This window comes from Catharus ustulatus, chromosome 4 (genome assembly GCF_009819885.2).
Source record: "Catharus ustulatus isolate bCatUst1 chromosome 4, bCatUst1.pri.v2, whole genome shotgun sequence".
NCBI classification, from domain to species: domain Eukaryota; kingdom Metazoa; phylum Chordata; class Aves; order Passeriformes; family Turdidae; genus Catharus; species Catharus ustulatus.
The window spans coordinates 28,183,876-28,201,294 of record NC_046224.1 but is presented as its reverse complement, the minus strand read 5'-3'; the positions used below and the strand labels follow the sequence as shown (position 1 = coordinate 28,201,294).

The window sequence follows — 17,419 nt, the reverse complement described above, 5'->3', positions numbered from 1 at the left end:
GTAATCCAAACCGGCATTCATGAAAGCAAACAGTATAATCTACATCAAGCAATCAGTGCTGGTAAGCTCATTACAGTTCTTACCAGTCTAGTCTTTAAATTCAACAGACAAACACAGATTTATCAGTTTATGCATTTCCTTCAAAAGCAACATTCTACACTGCATAATCATTGGGGCGAAGTAACCAATAAAATTTGAATTCCACAAAACTTAGTCTAAAATCTCTGTTGGTTTAGCACAGTCAACAACAGAATTGGTTTGCATTCTTACTATTCCAGTTACCAACGCTCAAAATTATTGTCACAAAGCATTACATTTTCCTGCTGCCAGAAAAATGACTGCTAAAACAGAAATGCCAGAAAAATTTTCTAAAGCAAGAATTCTACAAGACAGAGATAACTACTCTGTTTATCTCTGTGTCCTTCAAATGCCTATCCACAGTCATAAAGCAACATATGGGAATTTCAGAGGCACAATTAGGAAACCAAATCCTGAACTGCTTGTAGGTGAGACTTAGAAAAAGATAAACTTTCTGTGCTTAGACTCCTGAATAAGGAAATTGTATTTTCCAATAAGTAAGACTATTCTTTAGAAAATAATTCTTCGACTTCACACAAGTCTGCACAAAAATCTGACAGATGGGTTTTTTTACTTACAATCCTGACACTGACCTCTCATATTTATTTTTCACAGTCATTCTCACATACATGTTGGAACAGTAACTTTTAATTTCTTATATAATTTGTGATCCGTGAGGAACAACTATTAAAACTGCAAATCATACAGAAAAGCTTCATGAGTCTTTTAAAGAGGTTCCAATTGAATTTTGCCTTCTTGTGGTGGTACTGGCTGGGGTAGAGCTAATTTTCTTCACAGTAGCTGGCACAGGGCTCTGTTTTGAATTTGGGACGGAAACAGTGTTGATAACTCAGGGATGTTTTGGTTATTGCTGAGCAGTGCTTGCACAGAGTCAAGGCCTTTTCTGTCCCTCACACACCCCACCATCAAGGAGGTTGGAGGTGCACAAGCAGTTGGGAGGGGACACAGCCAGGACAGCTGAGCCCAGCTGACCCACAGAACATTCCACGCCATAGGGCACCATGCTCAGTGCATAGAGCAGGGGGAAGGAGGAGGAAGGGGAGGATGTTGGGGGTGATGGTGTTTGTCTTCCCAAGTCACTGCCGTCTGTGCTGGGGCCCTGATGTCCTGGGGATAGCTGAACATCCACCTGCTCACGGGAAACGGTGAATTAAATCCCTGTTTTGCTTTGCTTGCATGCATGGCTTTGGCTCCCTAAACTGTCTTTGTCTCAGCCCATGAGTTTTCCCACTTTTACTCTTTTGATTCTCTCCCCCAGCCCAAGGGGGGGAGTGAGGAAGCGGCTGCACAGGGCTTTGTTGCCAGGTGGAGTTAAATGCATGACACTTCATTAAGAAGAACCCAAAGATAACCATTCTTTACTGCAATACAAAGGCTCCTTTTCAGTTCCATAAACATTAATTATCAGGAGGATAGAAAGCTACAACACTAAATTTTAAAGTTATAAAAAAATCTGGCCCTTTGTATAACTAAAGATGATAAACTTAGTTTTGCCAAGACTTTCAGCTACCAATAGACTAAGATCTGTGTTTGCGAAATTGTAAACACAGTGACGGCTTTGCTTTTTTGCATTGAACATCACCAATTTCTTTCAAATATATTCCTCTCCAAGTACAAAGTTCATTAAATCATTGCTTACAAGTTTGTTTTCTTTGTATTTGGTAGGTTTTTTTCCCCAGTCTAGTGTTAAACATGTAAGACGAAACAGGTGACAGGCATATGAAAGCCTGGGCAGACTTTTTCAGGATGGTGAGGGGGGGTTGTAAGTTATTTCAAGCAGCTTATTAACATAGGCTGCTAACAGCGGTGTACTGCAGAAGTTGCAGAGGTTGCACGCATTTCATTCCCAAGCTGCAGCCGCTGCCAGTGACACTGGAAATGCGTGGGGAAGGTCTCATCTCTGGAGCAGCAGGGCTCCCTTTCAGTGTGCCACGGATCGCAGCTGCCCTCCCTCACACCGGCAGGTCCCGGGTCCCCTCATGCCTGAGGCTGCTGGAGCCGCCACTCCAGGGGGAAGGGAGGGCCGCGGGTGGATAAACCAGGGCACCCAGGGTAGGCTAAGGAGCCTTAACGAGCTCCCGAGGGAATGGTCGCCGTGAGGAGCGCTGGAAACGAAGAGAAGAGGGAGAGCTACCAACCACCGGGCTTGATTTTCCCTTCACCAGGACCGAGCGTCCCCAGAGAGGCTCGGCAGAAGGCAGCCGGTTTCTCTCACGGCGGCACTAGACGCACAGAGAGGAGCGGAGAGCCAAGGCCAGATGCACAAGGACTACAGTGGGCCAGTGAGACCCCGAGCACCTGCGGGGAGGCCCCAGTCATGGCAGGGGGCGCCACGGGGCACTGCCAGCGCGAACTACAGCTCCCGGCATGCAACGCGCAGGAACGGGAACGGCCCCCACTCGGTGGGCGGACTGCCGGCGGCTACGGAGGCCCAGGCCTGGCGCTGCTCCCGCCGCTCGGCCCAGCTGATTATGGCCCTAATCATGACTTTTCGCTCCTCTCGGTACCCTGGGGTGCCGCCGCGGCCGGAAGTGCCCGTTGCCACAGCGCCGTCTCCCCGATGAGCATCCCGCGTGCCCCCGGAAGCGGTCGGAGCCGGTGTTCCGTGCGGAAAAGATCCCTGTCGCTCCCGCGGCCGCGCCCCACGTGGTCCCTCCGTTAAACACCGCGGGTCATTCATTGCGGCGCCGCGCGGGGCCGCGCTGGCCACGCCCCCCCGCGCACGCCATTGGCCGAGCGCCGCTCCGCCCGCCAATCGGCGCCGGCCACGCTCCGACCGCAGGAAACCGCACATGGAAAGTCACGATTGGCGGCGCCGGCTGCAGACCCCGCCTACCCAGGCTCCCCATTGGCTCCGTGTTTGGCGTGGTGGGCACCTATTGGGCGGAGTGGCGTGGCCCCCCCCACCCGGGGGTTGATAAGCCGGAGGGGGAGGGCCGCGGCTGCTCCAACGGGGTCGGCAGCGGCGCGGGACGGGCTCGGGAGCACGGGGCGGCGGCGCCGGGGGCTCTTCTCTCGTCACTGCGGCCGCCATGAAGTCGATCTGGGGGCTCGCTCTGGCCTGCGTGCTGCTCCTGGCCGGTGAGCACCCGCGGGTTTCTAGAAGGTTCTGGCGGAGGGGTGCCAGGGTCCCAGCCACCAGGCCACCCCCACCCGCATTCCCCCGCCGTGTGCTGCGGTGAGGGGGCCGGAGGCCGCCGCGGGGAGGTGGGGTCTTGGGCGGGACCCCTCAGTCCGCCCGCGGGAAGGGGAAGCGGTGCTCGGGCCCGGCCTGCCCTGCCCTACCCGGGCCTGGCCCTCTCCGGGACCGGGGCGGCGGGGGGAGGGGGCCGTGCGGCTCATGCGCCGTCACGGGCGGGGGCGGAGGGTGGGAGCGGGCCTCCCCTTGCCCATCTCCCGTGTCTCCGGCTGGGCTGAATTCTCCTGGGGAGGGGTGGGGGGGACTCGAGGGCTGGGCTCAGCCTGAAGACATGGGGAGGGGTAAGCGCTGAAGTTGGGCAGTGCATAGTGTGGGGTCGGGCTCAGCTCTGGTTTCCTTGTTTTCCCAGTATCGGTCAGAGCCGATGAGGTGGACGTAGATGGGACTGTGGAAGATGACTTGGGCAAAAGCAGAGAAGGGTCTCGAACGGATGATGAAGTTGTTCAGAGGTTGGTAGCTGGGGCGTCCTGATTTTAGAATGGTCGATTTGAGCACCAGTACTACCTTAGAAGTAAGCGGGGAATGCTATTCAAAAGAGAAATCTAGTCAGCTGGGGGAAACAAAACATTCCTGTAAAAGACTATTTCCTTCTAAATAAAAAAGTTCGAGAACTTGGACTTAGAAAAGTTCATCTTGTTTTTATCGAATACCAATAACTGTTAATTGGGGTTTACTCAGGTGTATCATAAATGGTGTCAATTTAATGCCTATGGATGAAATAACTCTATGCCATGAAATGCCTCACCTCCTGTGAGGTGCACTACATGCTGAGGATTGCAGTAGCTTTGAGATTACGTGTATTATGTCCTGAATTTTTTATGAAAAAATGTCTTGCTTGCAAGCATGACTTTTCACTCACGTTTTAGGATTATGATTATGAGTATGGTCACTCTTGCACTTGACTCAATTGATCATGTAATTTTGTGCTGCATCAGTGATTGTTATTGCTGCTGCTTTGTGATAAAATTAAGATATGTTGCTTGTGGACAAGAGTCCTTGATAGTTTTTTGATTGTCCTGACAGAGAGGAAGAAGCAATCCAACTAGATGGCCTAAATGCATCCCAGATCAAAGAAATCAGAGAAAAATCTGAGAAGTTTGCATTTCAAGCAGAAGTGAACAGAATGATGAAGCTAATTATCAATTCTTTATATAAAAATAAAGAGGTTAGTGCCTTCATCTGCAGATCGTGTTAGAATTTTGGAAGGGGTGTATCTGTCTCTCTCCTGGTATTCCTGACTATTGGTGTCTATTTCAGATTTTCCTGCGGGAGCTTATTTCAAATGCTTCAGATGCTTTAGATAAGATACGGTTGATATCCTTAACTGATGAAAATGCTCTTGCTGGCAATGAGGAGCTTACGGTCAAAATCAAGGTAAGAAGGATTAGTACAAACATGTCTTTCAAACAAGTGGTGGAGGAATGTAAAAATACGCTGTATCATTACATTTCTATTTTTAGCTTAATATTGATGCAAATACAAACTAAAACTACATGAGGACCCTTGCAATTAACTCTGTCAAAGACTAGTCCTCTTTTAATGGTAAAAATATGGTTTTGGTATTATAAAGAGCAACTGAAGTATTGGACCACTGTGAAGGAAGGTCTTCCTCATTTCTGTAGTTACTGCAAATTCAGTTTATTATAGCCAGGCATGTTTGAATTTGAATAGCTGCTATGTGCCACTTTTCTTTGGCATGTATTAAAACTCAGTGAAGTCAAACTGCATTTTTGTCTTTTTTTTTCAGTGTGATAAAGAGAAGAACATGCTTCATGTTACAGACACGGGTATTGGCATGACAAAGGAGGAGTTAGTTAAAAACCTGGGTACCATTGCAAAGTCTGGTACAAGTGAATTCTTAAACAAGATGACTGAAATGCAGGATGATAGCCAGTCAACATCTGAGTTAATTGGCCAGTTTGGTGTTGGCTTTTATTCTGCTTTCTTAGTAGCAGACAGAGTTATTGTCACATCAAAACACAACAATGATACTCAGCATATTTGGGAGTCAGATTCAAATGAATTCTCTGTGATCAATGACCCAAGAGGGAACACCTTAGGACGTGGCACAACCATAACGTAAGTATTTTCTTTAGTCTTAAAATAAAAAAGGTTGTGTGGGTACACTTTGCATGTTGGAATACGTGAGTGACTTTAGCTTTGTGACTGATTTATTTTTTGTAATACAGCTTTACTCAGTTTAATAGAAATATGCAAAACACAGACTGCATCTGAAAAGAAATGTAGTTTACTTCATGCTTTGTTAGATGAGCTAACGAAGCTATGAATGTCTTGACAACTGTCAGCAAGTAATTCCAGACAGTTCAGCTGCCTTCAGGCTCATTCAGTCACTCAACACAATTCTGGGAAAACCTATGCAGGGGCTGTAGAGCTTGCTTGGAAACTGGCTGCTGTTCTTGTATCAGGCTGGTCTGATGCAAATTTCAGACTAGAGGTAGTTTGCTATTCCTGTTTTCATTGCTTTCATGAGCAGGTAAATTTATTTGGTCTGAGTTTAGAGGATGTCTTTCTGGAGGAGGCACTCAGTATAAAAAAGTTGATCTTGGTGCTCTAGTTTGAAGTAAAGTCCATGAGGGTGCATCAAGATTCTGATAAGTATTGACATTATTTGATGTTTTCATTTAAATTTTTGAGTCCTGTGTTCTGCCTCAGCCAGTGAAAACAATTGCTAGTTGAGTAAGGATTGTATTTTTTTTGAGATACTTGAAGCTGAACTAATAAAAAGCTCACTTGGATAAATCTGAATTGCTACAGCTGCAGCAAAAATCAGATTGCCCCATTCATGAGCACTGTGCTCTGGCTCAGTTGGTCAATCTTAGTGGCATAAGAAATGTATATTCTGCTATAAAACTGTCAGGATACTTGTCCAGCATTTTAAAAGGTTTGGGGTTTTTTTTGTTTTTTTCTTTAGCCTTGTCTTGAAGGAGGAAGCATCTGATTACCTTGAGCTGGACACTGTTAAAAATCTAGTGAAGAAGTACTCCCAGTTCATAAACTTCCCCATATATGTATGGAGCAGCAAGGTAAGTGTATTTCACTGAGTGTTGTTTGGTTACAATTGCTGTCTGGCCAGATCTTTCATGAAGGTTGAGGGCCTGCCATAGAGCTGCTTCTTGTCTAATTTCTGACATTCTTCTCTTTTGGCTATTTTACTAGGTGTGGAGGTTTTTTTTCCCCAAAGTGCTGGTTGTTGCTAAAAATCACAAACTTCAAAGCAATTTGGGTTTTTTTTTTGTCTCAAAGAACTTTACCAAAGGAAAAAAACATTGTTAATTAATAATAAAGATCTTTCTTCCACTGGCTTTGGTAGATGGAAGCTCTGTTAAGCTCTCAAGCAGAGCCATAGCTAGATACCTTTCAAAAAAAACCAGGGCAACGTCTTAGATTTTAGGCCTGTTGTGATGTTTTCTTGGTGTAACACCAACTTAAAATCCACCAAGTCTCTGATAAGCATTATGTGCTAAGCATTGAAAAACTTAAATTTGAGTGTGGTGATCTCCCAGTGTATTGAAGGAAAGTATTAATGAAAAACAACTGAAAAATACTGTCCATAGAGAAATTTGCAATAGACGAACAGCAGAAGTCAGGCTAGTGCTGTGAAAGATTAAGCTGTTTGAGAGAATACTAGAACATACCTGGTAGGAAGTCAAGGTGTTCAAATCCCCACCTTTGGTTGTCTCTTTAGACAGAGACTGTCGAAGAACCCATTGAAGAGGAGGAAGCAAAGGAGAAAGAAGAAGAAACAGATGATGAAGCAGCAGTTGAAGAAGAGGAGGAAGAAAAGAAACCAAAAACTAAGAAGGTAAGCTTTGTTAGCCTTGGAGTCCTGTAACTCATGTCAGATAGATAGCAATTTTCCTAGGTAGTCTTGCAGAGGTTCATTTCAGTAGTGTGTGCTTTCAAGAAGCAATTCCTTTTAAAGCGAGATGGTAGAAGACTGTAAATGAAACGGACTAGGTGGAAGTCAGGCAGATGATTGGCAGTAGCCTTGTGAAGCTGTGGTCACAGCTAATTATAAATACTTGCGTGAACTGCTTGAAATGGTAGTGGAATTCTGTGATCTGACACTGTTGATGAGTTTAAATTTAATATACTCTGCTGGGAAGACTTTTTCCAGAGTGGTGTCAGAACAGAAATACTTAGTGAATTTGTTTAATGTATGTGGAACACACTACATTGTAGTCTGAAGTTTTGTTCCCATGTGTGGCACTAATGTGTGTACTTAAAATGAGACTGTCCAGGTCATTGCATAATTTTGTGAATTAGAAAGCATGTTTGGGATTTTTACATGCTATTTTGTTTTGGCTTCAGTGGTGTGCCTTTAATTGGCCTAACCTGAAGTAAAGAGTGAGTGTCTTTTATACTATTTTTGATTTACCTAGGTTGAAAAGACTGTCTGGGATTGGGAGCTCATGAATGACATAAAACCAATCTGGCAGAGACCATCTAAAGAAGTTGAAGAAGATGAATACAAAGCTTTCTACAAAACCTTTTCCAAGGTAAGCTCTGGGCCTCAACATCATTCCAAAGCAAGAGGTTTGCTATAGTATCTCTTGCTATGCAAATAAAACTGAGTGCTTACAGGATGGGCTGTTTCTGAAGAATTAATTAATTGCTGTAATTAGATGGAACTGCAGAGCGCCTGGAAGGTATAACATCTCAGTCAGGAATTAGTCTTTTTTCCAGAGAGAAGGTACTGCCATTCAGATGTTGATTAGTCTAGATTTGGGAAGTACTGTGTTGCAGTTGATGTGGAACTTACTGATGCTTTGAAATGTTGACTCGGAAATTTCTATTTAGTCTGAGGGTTGTGGTGTTTGTTGCACCTGGTGGAAAAAAAGAGGGAGACACAGTTTCCTAGAAGTGTTGTCTTTGTATCAGTACAGTGTAATGTGTTACTCAAGAGTATCTCAACTGTGATGTGATGATACTCTCTATTCGTTCTTGTCCTGTTGGTAACTGTTTAATGACTGATTTGTTAGAATCTAGCAAAACTTGGGAGATCTCTAGGAAGGCAACTTAGGAAGGCTCTTTTTACATTAATAACTCTGCTCTTGTAACTTAAACTTTTGTCTCCATGATAGACTCTAACAAAGCATGGTTAGGTGGATTAGTTGTAAAATAATTGTGGTTATTTGCCAAACTCATGTTATTATTGGAAATGTATTGACTCACTGGTGTTTTCCCCAAGTCAATTAAAAGCATTCTCTCTTCACAGGAACATGATGACCCAATGGCATACATCCACTTCACCGCTGAAGGGGAAGTAACTTTCAAATCCATCTTGTTTGTTCCTAATTCTGCTCCACGTGGACTGTTTGATGAATATGGATCCAAAAAAAGTGATTTCATTAAGGTAGGACAGAAAAGTGTGTGGGTATGGTTTTATGGAAAAGAAAAAAAACCCCTAAAGTAACTTGGGTGCTCTCTGCTCTTGTAATTCAGCTGTACGTTCGAAGAGTGTTCATCACTGATGATTTCCATGACATGATGCCCAAGTATCTTAACTTTGTTAAGGGTGTTGTAAGTATTATAAACCTTGCATTTAATTTCTTTTTTCAGTTTCAAATACTGCTTGATATACTTAAAACTTTCTTTCTCAATTAGGTGGATTCTGATGATCTTCCTTTGAATGTATCCCGTGAAACACTTCAGCAGCATAAATTGTTAAAGGTAAGCTAATTGGTTTTAAATTCCTTCAGTGTAAGCACACGACAGCAGCAAGGTTTAGAAGACTTAATAGCTTGATGAATTTTGTTACATGACTGAAATTAATGTAAAGGGAACTCAGTTATTGCTGTTTCCAAATTACCTGTATACTTCAGATCAGGGATGCAAAGTGAAATCTGCTCTTTGAAGTGAGGTTGCATTGAGGGCTATTCCAATTACTTATTGCTGTAACTCACTATTGCTGCTTTTTTTTAGGTGATCAGAAAGAAACTTGTTCGCAAAACTCTTGATATGATCAAGAAAATTGCAGAGGAAAAATACAATGACACATTCTGGAAAGAGTTTGGTACTAATGTGAAGCTTGGTGTTATTGAGGATCACTCAAATCGTACCAGACTTGCTAAACTTCTTCGCTTCCAGTCTTCTCATCATGAGAGTAACCTCACAAGCCTTGATCAGTATGTGGAAAGAATGAAAGAGAAGCAAGACAAGATCTATTTCATGGCTGGTGCCAGCAGAAAGGAGGTATGTAAGAGTGAAAGAAAGAGGAAGGGGGTACAGCATATTATAACTTGTAGTTTTAGTACCATAAATCCTGTGAATTTTGCATTTACTGTAAATGTGGAGACTCCATGGTTGTTACTACTGCAGTTCAGTTTTTCTGGTACCAGTATTTGCTAGATAGTTGTACAGGTTTTGGTAGCTTCTGCTACCAATTCAATTAAACTGACATCTTAAATGTTTTCATCCTAGGCTGAGTCCTCGCCATTTGTTGAGCGTCTGCTGAAAAAGGGCTATGAAGTGATCTATCTGACTGAACCTGTAGATGAATACTGTATTCAGGCTTTGCCAGAGTTTGATGGCAAGAGGTTTCAGAATGTAGCAAAAGAAGGAGTCAAGTTTGAAGAAAGTGAAAAGTCTAAAGAGAGTCGGGAAGCCTTGGAAAAGGAATTTGAACCCCTCTTAAACTGGATGAAAGACAAAGCTCTCAAAGACAAGGTAAAATACTGTTATGCATAGTGATTATTTTTACTCAGACTTGCTACAATATACCTTGCCAGGTTATTTGAGCACAGACTTGACAGTAATTTCTGTCCTGATGGCTAATCCTTTATGGATAACATCTTTATTCAGGAAGATAATGAGTTAGAATGTCATCTTGGACATCTTTCAGAAATTCTTGAATTGACAGGAAAATGCAGAGTTACTTTATTCACTGTATAAGCTACTAGCTCTGTGAACTAACATTGAGGTGTTTTGGGGTTTGTTTTTTTTCCTACAGATTGAAAAAGCTGTGCTATCTCAACGTTTAACCGAATCACCATGTGCTCTTGTGGCTAGTCAGTATGGATGGTCTGGTAACATGGAAAGAATCATGAAGGCTCAAGCTTACCAGACTGGGAAGGATATATCCACAAAGTAAGCTTCCAGTTGTGCAGCAGCAGACATGAAATGCAGTTGATGTAGCCTCCTTTGCTTGGTGTGCCCAGAATAAGCTTCCACCCTGTTCAGATGATCCTGGGTGTTTTTAATGTCATTTACAATTAAGGTAGTCTCCATTATAGCCTTGAACTGTTGTTTTCAAGCCCAGTATGTAAAACTGCCTGGCGAGCAAAACTTATTAGCGACATTTGGTAACTGCCATTTATTGACAAGACTAGATGAACTTAGTAGCTTGAATGCTTTTTACAGTTCCACCAGTATTTAAGGGGGGGATTGCACTTGTTACTGTGACTATAACCAGTGTATGTAGATTTAAAGATATGATTGGGTCCTGTACTTTGAAACTTAGTGCTGTAATTTCTTTTCTCAGTTACTATGCCAGCCAAAAGAAGACATTTGAAATTAACCCCAGGCATCCACTGATCAAGGACATGCTGAGGCGAGTCAAGGTAAATAAATGACAGTAGTGAAACATTGACTGACTTGGCTGCATGCAACCTGCTTTAACAGGTCTGTTTTAATTTTCTTGTGTTTTTCCATTTTAGGAAAATGAAGATGACAAAACTGTTTCAGATCTTGCAGTGGTGTTGTTTGAAACTGCAACTCTGAGATCAGGATATATGTTGCCAGACACTAAGGAATATGGAGACAGAATAGAAAGGATGCTTCGTTTGAGTTTAAACATTGACCTGGATGCCAAGGTTTGTTTGTCTTCCGCTTGGGCTGATAGTTGACTTACTGCTGTTCCATCTTAAAAAGCGCAGCTGCTTGATTCAATTGTGTAAAAATTGATGTATCCAGCTTCCTGCACTTAAGTGGGCCTCCAAAAGTTCAGCTATGAGTCTGTACTTAATATGCATGTTCTCCCTTCCTTGCTCTTTGTAGTTGCTTGAGGTTCTGCTATTTTGTTATGCTTCTCAAGTATGTTCCTGTCCTTAATTAAGTGCTGGCTCTACAGCACTAAACTGGGTACACAGGTCTTTGGCACCATCTCTCAAATGGATAAATTCCTAAGTGGGTACATGTAATACAGGTTCATAACACTGTGCAAGAACCTCTGCTGGCTGTTTTGCTGGAGTGGATCAGTGCTAAACAGATCTTTCTTTTTCCTTCAGGGAGCTTGTGGCAAATGTTGGGAAATGATAGTGAATACTTCCATAGCCTGTATTTAGCTAGTGCACAACTAGTTAAACAACCTAAGCAAGTAAAGCAAATTGCTTGTGATCTTTGTGTACAGGTGGATGAGGAACCTGAAGAGCCTGAAGATGCAGCTGACGAGGCAGAGCAGGATGAAGATGAAGTGGATGCTGATGCTGAGGACAGTGAAACACAGAAGGTAGGGTCTCAAATTTGACACTTGCTTGTCAATATATTTATGTGCAACTTTGTCTGTGGGTGCTACCTGGCAATGAAGTTGTTCATTTAGCCTTTCATGACATTAGATTTCAGTGTAAGGTGTTCCAGGCTTTTCTTGGAGGGGAAAACTGCAGTACAAATTTATTATTAAACTGTATTGTAAAAAGATGACACTCTGAGGTATGTTAAAAGCTGGAGCTAAATTAGGCTTTAGAGATTGTAACAGTGCCCTGTGGCAAGAAAAGGGCAGCAAATACTCTAGTGAAGATAATTATCCGTGGTATTTCCACAGCTTGTGGGCAAAAACATGAACAAATCAGCAAGAGTGTAATCTTAAGTGCTTACAATACAGGCTTGGAACACCAGTCTGGACAACACCATTGCTTCTGAACACTTCACTTTTCATGTGAAATCAGCCTTCACTTAGCTCATGTCTGCAATTGTAATTATGTCTTGATATATGCTTGTTATGCTGAACTTTTCTAATACCATTGCTTCTTAATAATACTAACTTGTAAACTTGTTGTGAGGTCCCAGCTGGGCCTCCTTTCTTGCACTCCTTTTGGAAGAGACTTGCAAGATGATATCTTGTGACTACTGCAAATATATGGCTTATAGCAATGTAATTTCCTACTGTTAAATGTCAGATTAGGTAAGAATAAATTTGAGAAATAGTGTTTATTGTACTATACCTACTTGATTTTAATGCCACTACTGTTATGTTTGCACAGCAGTATAGCCTGCAATGACAGTAATATAAATTTCTGGTCTTCTAGGACAGTTCTTGTAACCTTTTTCCACTTTCAAAAAGTAATATTCTGATTCTTCTTGTCTTCACAGGAATCCACAGATGTGAAAGATGAACTGTAAACTGCACTCAACTACTGTCCTGTATTGGGGGGTTAAGAGGGAATGTGAATTAGATTGTTTTGTTTTTTTCCACTGTAAAATGTTGAGGGATGGTATGGGCTTTTAAGGGTAAAGGAGGTTTTTTTTTTAAGTTCACTTTTCTAAAAACATTCCTCATGAATGTAAATTTGTATTATTTAACTGACTTGGTGTAAAATCTTGTCATGTACAAAATAAAATGTTCCCAAACACCACTAACTCTAAATCTATACCTAGCACGCTCATCCTGTGGGCTGGAAGAAAGAAGTGAAGGTATGGTCCTGGGTGTTGAGGTCCTTTGTGCAAACAGACTGTTCATTGGCAATCCTTGGGCCTTCCCATGCTGGCACAGCCACACCTACTTGTGTAGCATCTGCCTGGGGCTGGGATTTATTTTTACAAACCTGCTGTGCTGCTTAGCCAAATACACCTGGTAGCGTAGCTGGGAGCTGTACTAAACTTGCTAATTGAAACAAGTGTTTAAGTTAGCTTTTTCCTGCAAGCCTAAGAAAGAGATTGGGTGTTTAAAAATTGCATTGGAAGTGAAGCCCTGACAGCTTGTGCTGGACTCTGTGACTTGACTCCACAGAATAGGTAGCAGAAGCTTTACAGATGGGAGGGGGGGAAAGCATTTCCCTTCACCAAGTACACAGACAACTCCCACCAGACCTATCTTACTGCCTGTGACCTGGTACTATCCTCTATGGCACTTGGAAGCCCTGCCTTTGACTTATGTAGCTACAGCATTTCTGTTTTCTACAGGTTTTTTTCAAGGTGGAAGTTCTTTTCACATTTTCTTAATGGTATTACTCCTAAATGTTTTAACTCTTATTCTTGGTCTCTTATGCCAAAGCACTGTAGAAACTTGATGTGAACTGAAGCTAAACCTGGTTAGTTGTAGACATGTTGAACTTCCATTCATTGTTAGTGTTTCATCCAACCACTACATAAAACTATATTTTCTCACTAGTGCCTCTACTTTTAAACTTGGTAGAAAGCATTTACAGTGAGGGTTTGGGGGATTTTTTTGCCTTCTCATGTGGAAGGATGTTAGGAGTGGTGCTTCTGCACAGTAATTTCTTCTTAAGAACCAATCTTTTCTGTTTTGTTAACAGAACTTCTGTGAAGTTACAAGTTTCTGTAATCTGAAGCAAAATAGGCTTATTATTATTAGGTGGGGACACTAAACACTGACCTGACTAACTTGTTTTCCATTTACTGGGCTTCTATATAGCCTGGAGTATATACTTGCCATGTATCAGTGTGGTTATTGCATTAGGGTTTAGAGAGTTGGATTGAAGCTTGAGATGTCAAGGAAAGGAAGCTTAGTTTGGAGGGTTCTTGAGGGCGTTTGGGGGCACTCTGGTTTCTGCTCACTGCAGTGGTATCCTAGAGAAGCCCAGGATGAGTGGTCTAACGAGAGTCTCAGCAGCTGGCACCGTCAGCTTTAGAAGCAGCTTTTGGCAATAAGTTACCGAATAGGTCAGGGGCACCTTCCCCTTACTATAGCAGTGAAACTATGGTCTGTAGCAATCAGCGTCCTAAAGTATCACTTACTTCCAGGGATACACTCAGAAATGTATCCTTACCACCCACACCTCTCTATCTGACCTCTGAGGAGCAAAGGTTTCTCCCACGTTCTGTGTGGTTGGGAAGGATTTTGCCTAACAATCCAAAGGGGACTATTGGAAGTGTAGTGTGGCCCCTCCTCCAGTATTCTTCCTCTGTAAACTACTTGAAGATTCAAGCAAACTTTGTTCTGTTGTATAGCTGAAGTTCTTATTGCTTTGATTGTTTTGAGGGTGACAAAACTGAATTTCAGAAATAATAAAGAACATACTAGAGTGTTAGCTTTGTGCTTCTTCATATACTTCAGCTGTGAGTATCATGTGCAACATAACTGTGGTCCAGCTGCTTTCTCTACACCCTGCAGTGACAAGTGTTTGCTATTAATAAGCACAAAATGCACTTGTAAGTTTACCTCTTTATTTGTCAGCTCTGAAGCAAAATGATGTCAGTAGTGGAAGTGTCTCCCAGTCAGCACTGCTTCTTCCAGTGCTGCAGTTATGTTGATTCTGGGGCTGTAACCTCTGCTGTTAAAACTTGGTGCATTGTCAGCTTTGCTATTCCTAGATGGGCACTAATGAGGACATTTCCCTCATTTCCTGCTAGAAAAGACTGAGCTCCCTGTTGCTCTGTTTCCAGTAGCAGCAGGATACACTTAGAAATCCAAGCCTAATTAGTAGAAACTTCCCTCTGCAGCCTTTAGATCCGAGAAACCTTTAGAAAATAGAGAGAAATGCATCTTTGATGTCAGAAATCAACAACGTAAGAGGTGATAATCCAACAAAGTGTAACAGTGCAAGGGCTGGTGAATGCTGGCTTGTTAAAGGGATCATCAAAAAACTGCTGTTCCTGCCCCAGCTAGAACAACAAAAATACTGCTGAACTGTCCTATTTTCAATAAACTTTATCTGCTGTTAATGTGGGAGGTTCCCAATCTCAGCTTTGTTTAAGTGCAGTAAAGGAAAAAGTCTTTTCACCAGAAGTGGATCTATTGAGATGTTTGCATTGATAGATTGAGTTTGGGTTTAACATCTGTGTTTTACCAGAGCCTCTCTCTCAATGCCTGCTGTCATTGATAAAGGTGTCTGAGAGAGGGGATGTGATCTAGTTTATATAAAAAGTGCTCACATGGGCAGGAGAGGAGTTCATCCCACCAACAGCTGTAAAACTTCGAGAGAGCACGTACACATGCCTAAGAACTATAAACCTTTCCTCCTAGGGAAACACTCCAGCTTATGCAGGCATAAATAAAACAATAGCTTCATGGCCAGAACTGATGTAAATGTAGCACTTTCAGTGATTATTTCTGGATCCCTCCGCTCTTACATTTCCAAGTACTTTGGTAGTAGGAATTAGGAAGCTTTTTGTTTCCTTACTGGGTAATTTGTCAGACTATGTTTTTTAAGTTAAGTGACAACCGAGGATGAAGCCTGTGCCTTGTCCTGGCATCTTTCTCAAGGGAAAGCAATCCCAACCTTCCCAAGCTCTATATTGTACCATTCAAAACTGGGTTGTTGAGCCTCCTTCACACGATGGTGACTCTGCATCTTCCAAGTTCCTGATGCAAGAGTGATGTGGTGATTCTATTTCCAGACTGAAAGGTAAACCCGCAGTTGTTATTTCAGAGTTTTGAATATTTACAGCTATCAAAAGCAGCCATAGACAGATGAAGATGCCCAAATGGAGCACAAACAAATCTGATTTCAGTGTAATCTGTATGTATTTGCCCTATTTTAACTGAGATGACCAAGCTGTAAGATTCCAGCCTTAGTGGACCAAAGCAGATATCCTGCCAGTGATAAATCTGTCATTATTTGACACCTTATTCTGAAGGATACTTAAAATGCAATCCAGATTTAAGAACTCACAAGCATTTTGGTATACAATTGATGGGACTTTTACCAACAGCATTCACTGTATGTTTATTTATAATGCTGCCTGCAATTCTGCTTAAAGGAAAGCAAAAACACACTACAGGAGCACAGTATTTCACATGGGCATTTCTGCAACTTGAGCAGTTGGATAAATATTTTATCAGTTCTGGTTTTCACAATGAAAATAAACTCCGGTCAATGCTGTGAAGTCTGAACTTCGCTTGATCTTTCTTTTAGACCCAACAGTTCTGTTCTCAGTTCTCCAGGCTTAGGAGGTATTTCAGGTATGCTCTATTAAAAACAGAGAAAGACATCAGTGTTGTCACAGAGGAAAAACTAAACTCCCAACAAAGTAAATGAGCTTACTCTGGAAGAGTGTGACAGCTAAACTGTGACTTTACCGCTCTCTTTTCTGAGTGGAATGTATTTCCTACATGCTAAACACCTTAAGAATTATTCGCTTTTTGTAATTGGACTTATTTAAAAGTAGCAAAATACAATTTGAACAAAAAAGCCAAGATAAAAGAAAGAACTGCAAGTTTGTTTTAAAGGGGAAAAGCTTCTTTTTGCCATTAGAGTGAGTTTGGTAGAGATATTCTAGCACAGTTGAAGGTTCCACAGATACTCCTGGTGATAGAAGAAAATGTTTTACTGCTTCTACTGCCTTGAATCAGAAATGAAGCACTGGAACGGGAGATGAAATTTTTAAAAGGTACCACATAACATGACATTCCAAGAACTGCACCTCCTCAAAATTCATGCTACTTAAGAGATATAGATCATTTGATCACTCTGAATAAATATGTCTATTTGCCTGCAATAAAGGCTACAGTAGAGACTACTAAAACACACAGATTCTAATGCATCTGTCAATGACTGAAGCCTCATTGCCTAAATTTTGAGTTGACAGCTGAAACATGGTAATTTTTTAAAACTTATTTCCCATTTGAAAGTAGTCCAGAGAATTAAAAAACCCAATAAGTACACATGAGCAGGAGGATGGGAGAAAGTTTCAAGTCAGGCCTCCAAGAGGATAAACCAAACCATTTTTTATCCATAGTGGATGGTCTCAATTAAGAGTTTAGTTCTGTGACTGTAATTTTGACAGCCTTGCTGTTCTAATTTCTAATGTCAACTTTTGGTTGACTTCATTTCCATTACTGGAGGAAACAAAGTCTATTTAAATCTAGTACAGCCCCTTCTCACCACTTTTGCACGCTCTTTTCAAAACCCAGCTTCCCACAGCAGAGACACCTTCTCGACACATGGTACTATGTCCTGAGCAGAGGTGACTCCCCAGAGG

General features: G+C 42.1%; 1 protein-coding gene across 1 annotated transcript; it reads left to right on the top strand.

The window, feature by feature from the left end:
• The first annotated feature begins 3,029 nt into the window (after window positions 1–3,029).
• On the top strand, window positions 3,030–12,891 carry HSP90B1 (heat shock protein 90 beta family member 1). Its single transcript, XM_033056824.2, has 18 exons — window positions 3,030–3,180; window positions 3,648–3,747; window positions 4,322–4,463; window positions 4,556–4,672; window positions 5,046–5,377; window positions 6,231–6,342; window positions 7,005–7,121; window positions 7,702–7,818; window positions 8,538–8,675; window positions 8,765–8,842; window positions 8,927–8,992; window positions 9,245–9,514; window positions 9,743–9,988; window positions 10,272–10,408; window positions 10,803–10,881; window positions 10,978–11,133; window positions 11,670–11,768; window positions 12,629–12,891. Exons 1-18 carry the CDS (start codon window positions 3,132–3,134, stop codon window positions 12,656–12,658), a joined length of 2,385 nt encoding a protein of 794 aa, XP_032912715.1. The 5' UTR covers window positions 3,030–3,131; the 3' UTR covers window positions 12,659–12,891.
• Window positions 12,892–17,419: the final 4,528 nt, after the last annotated feature.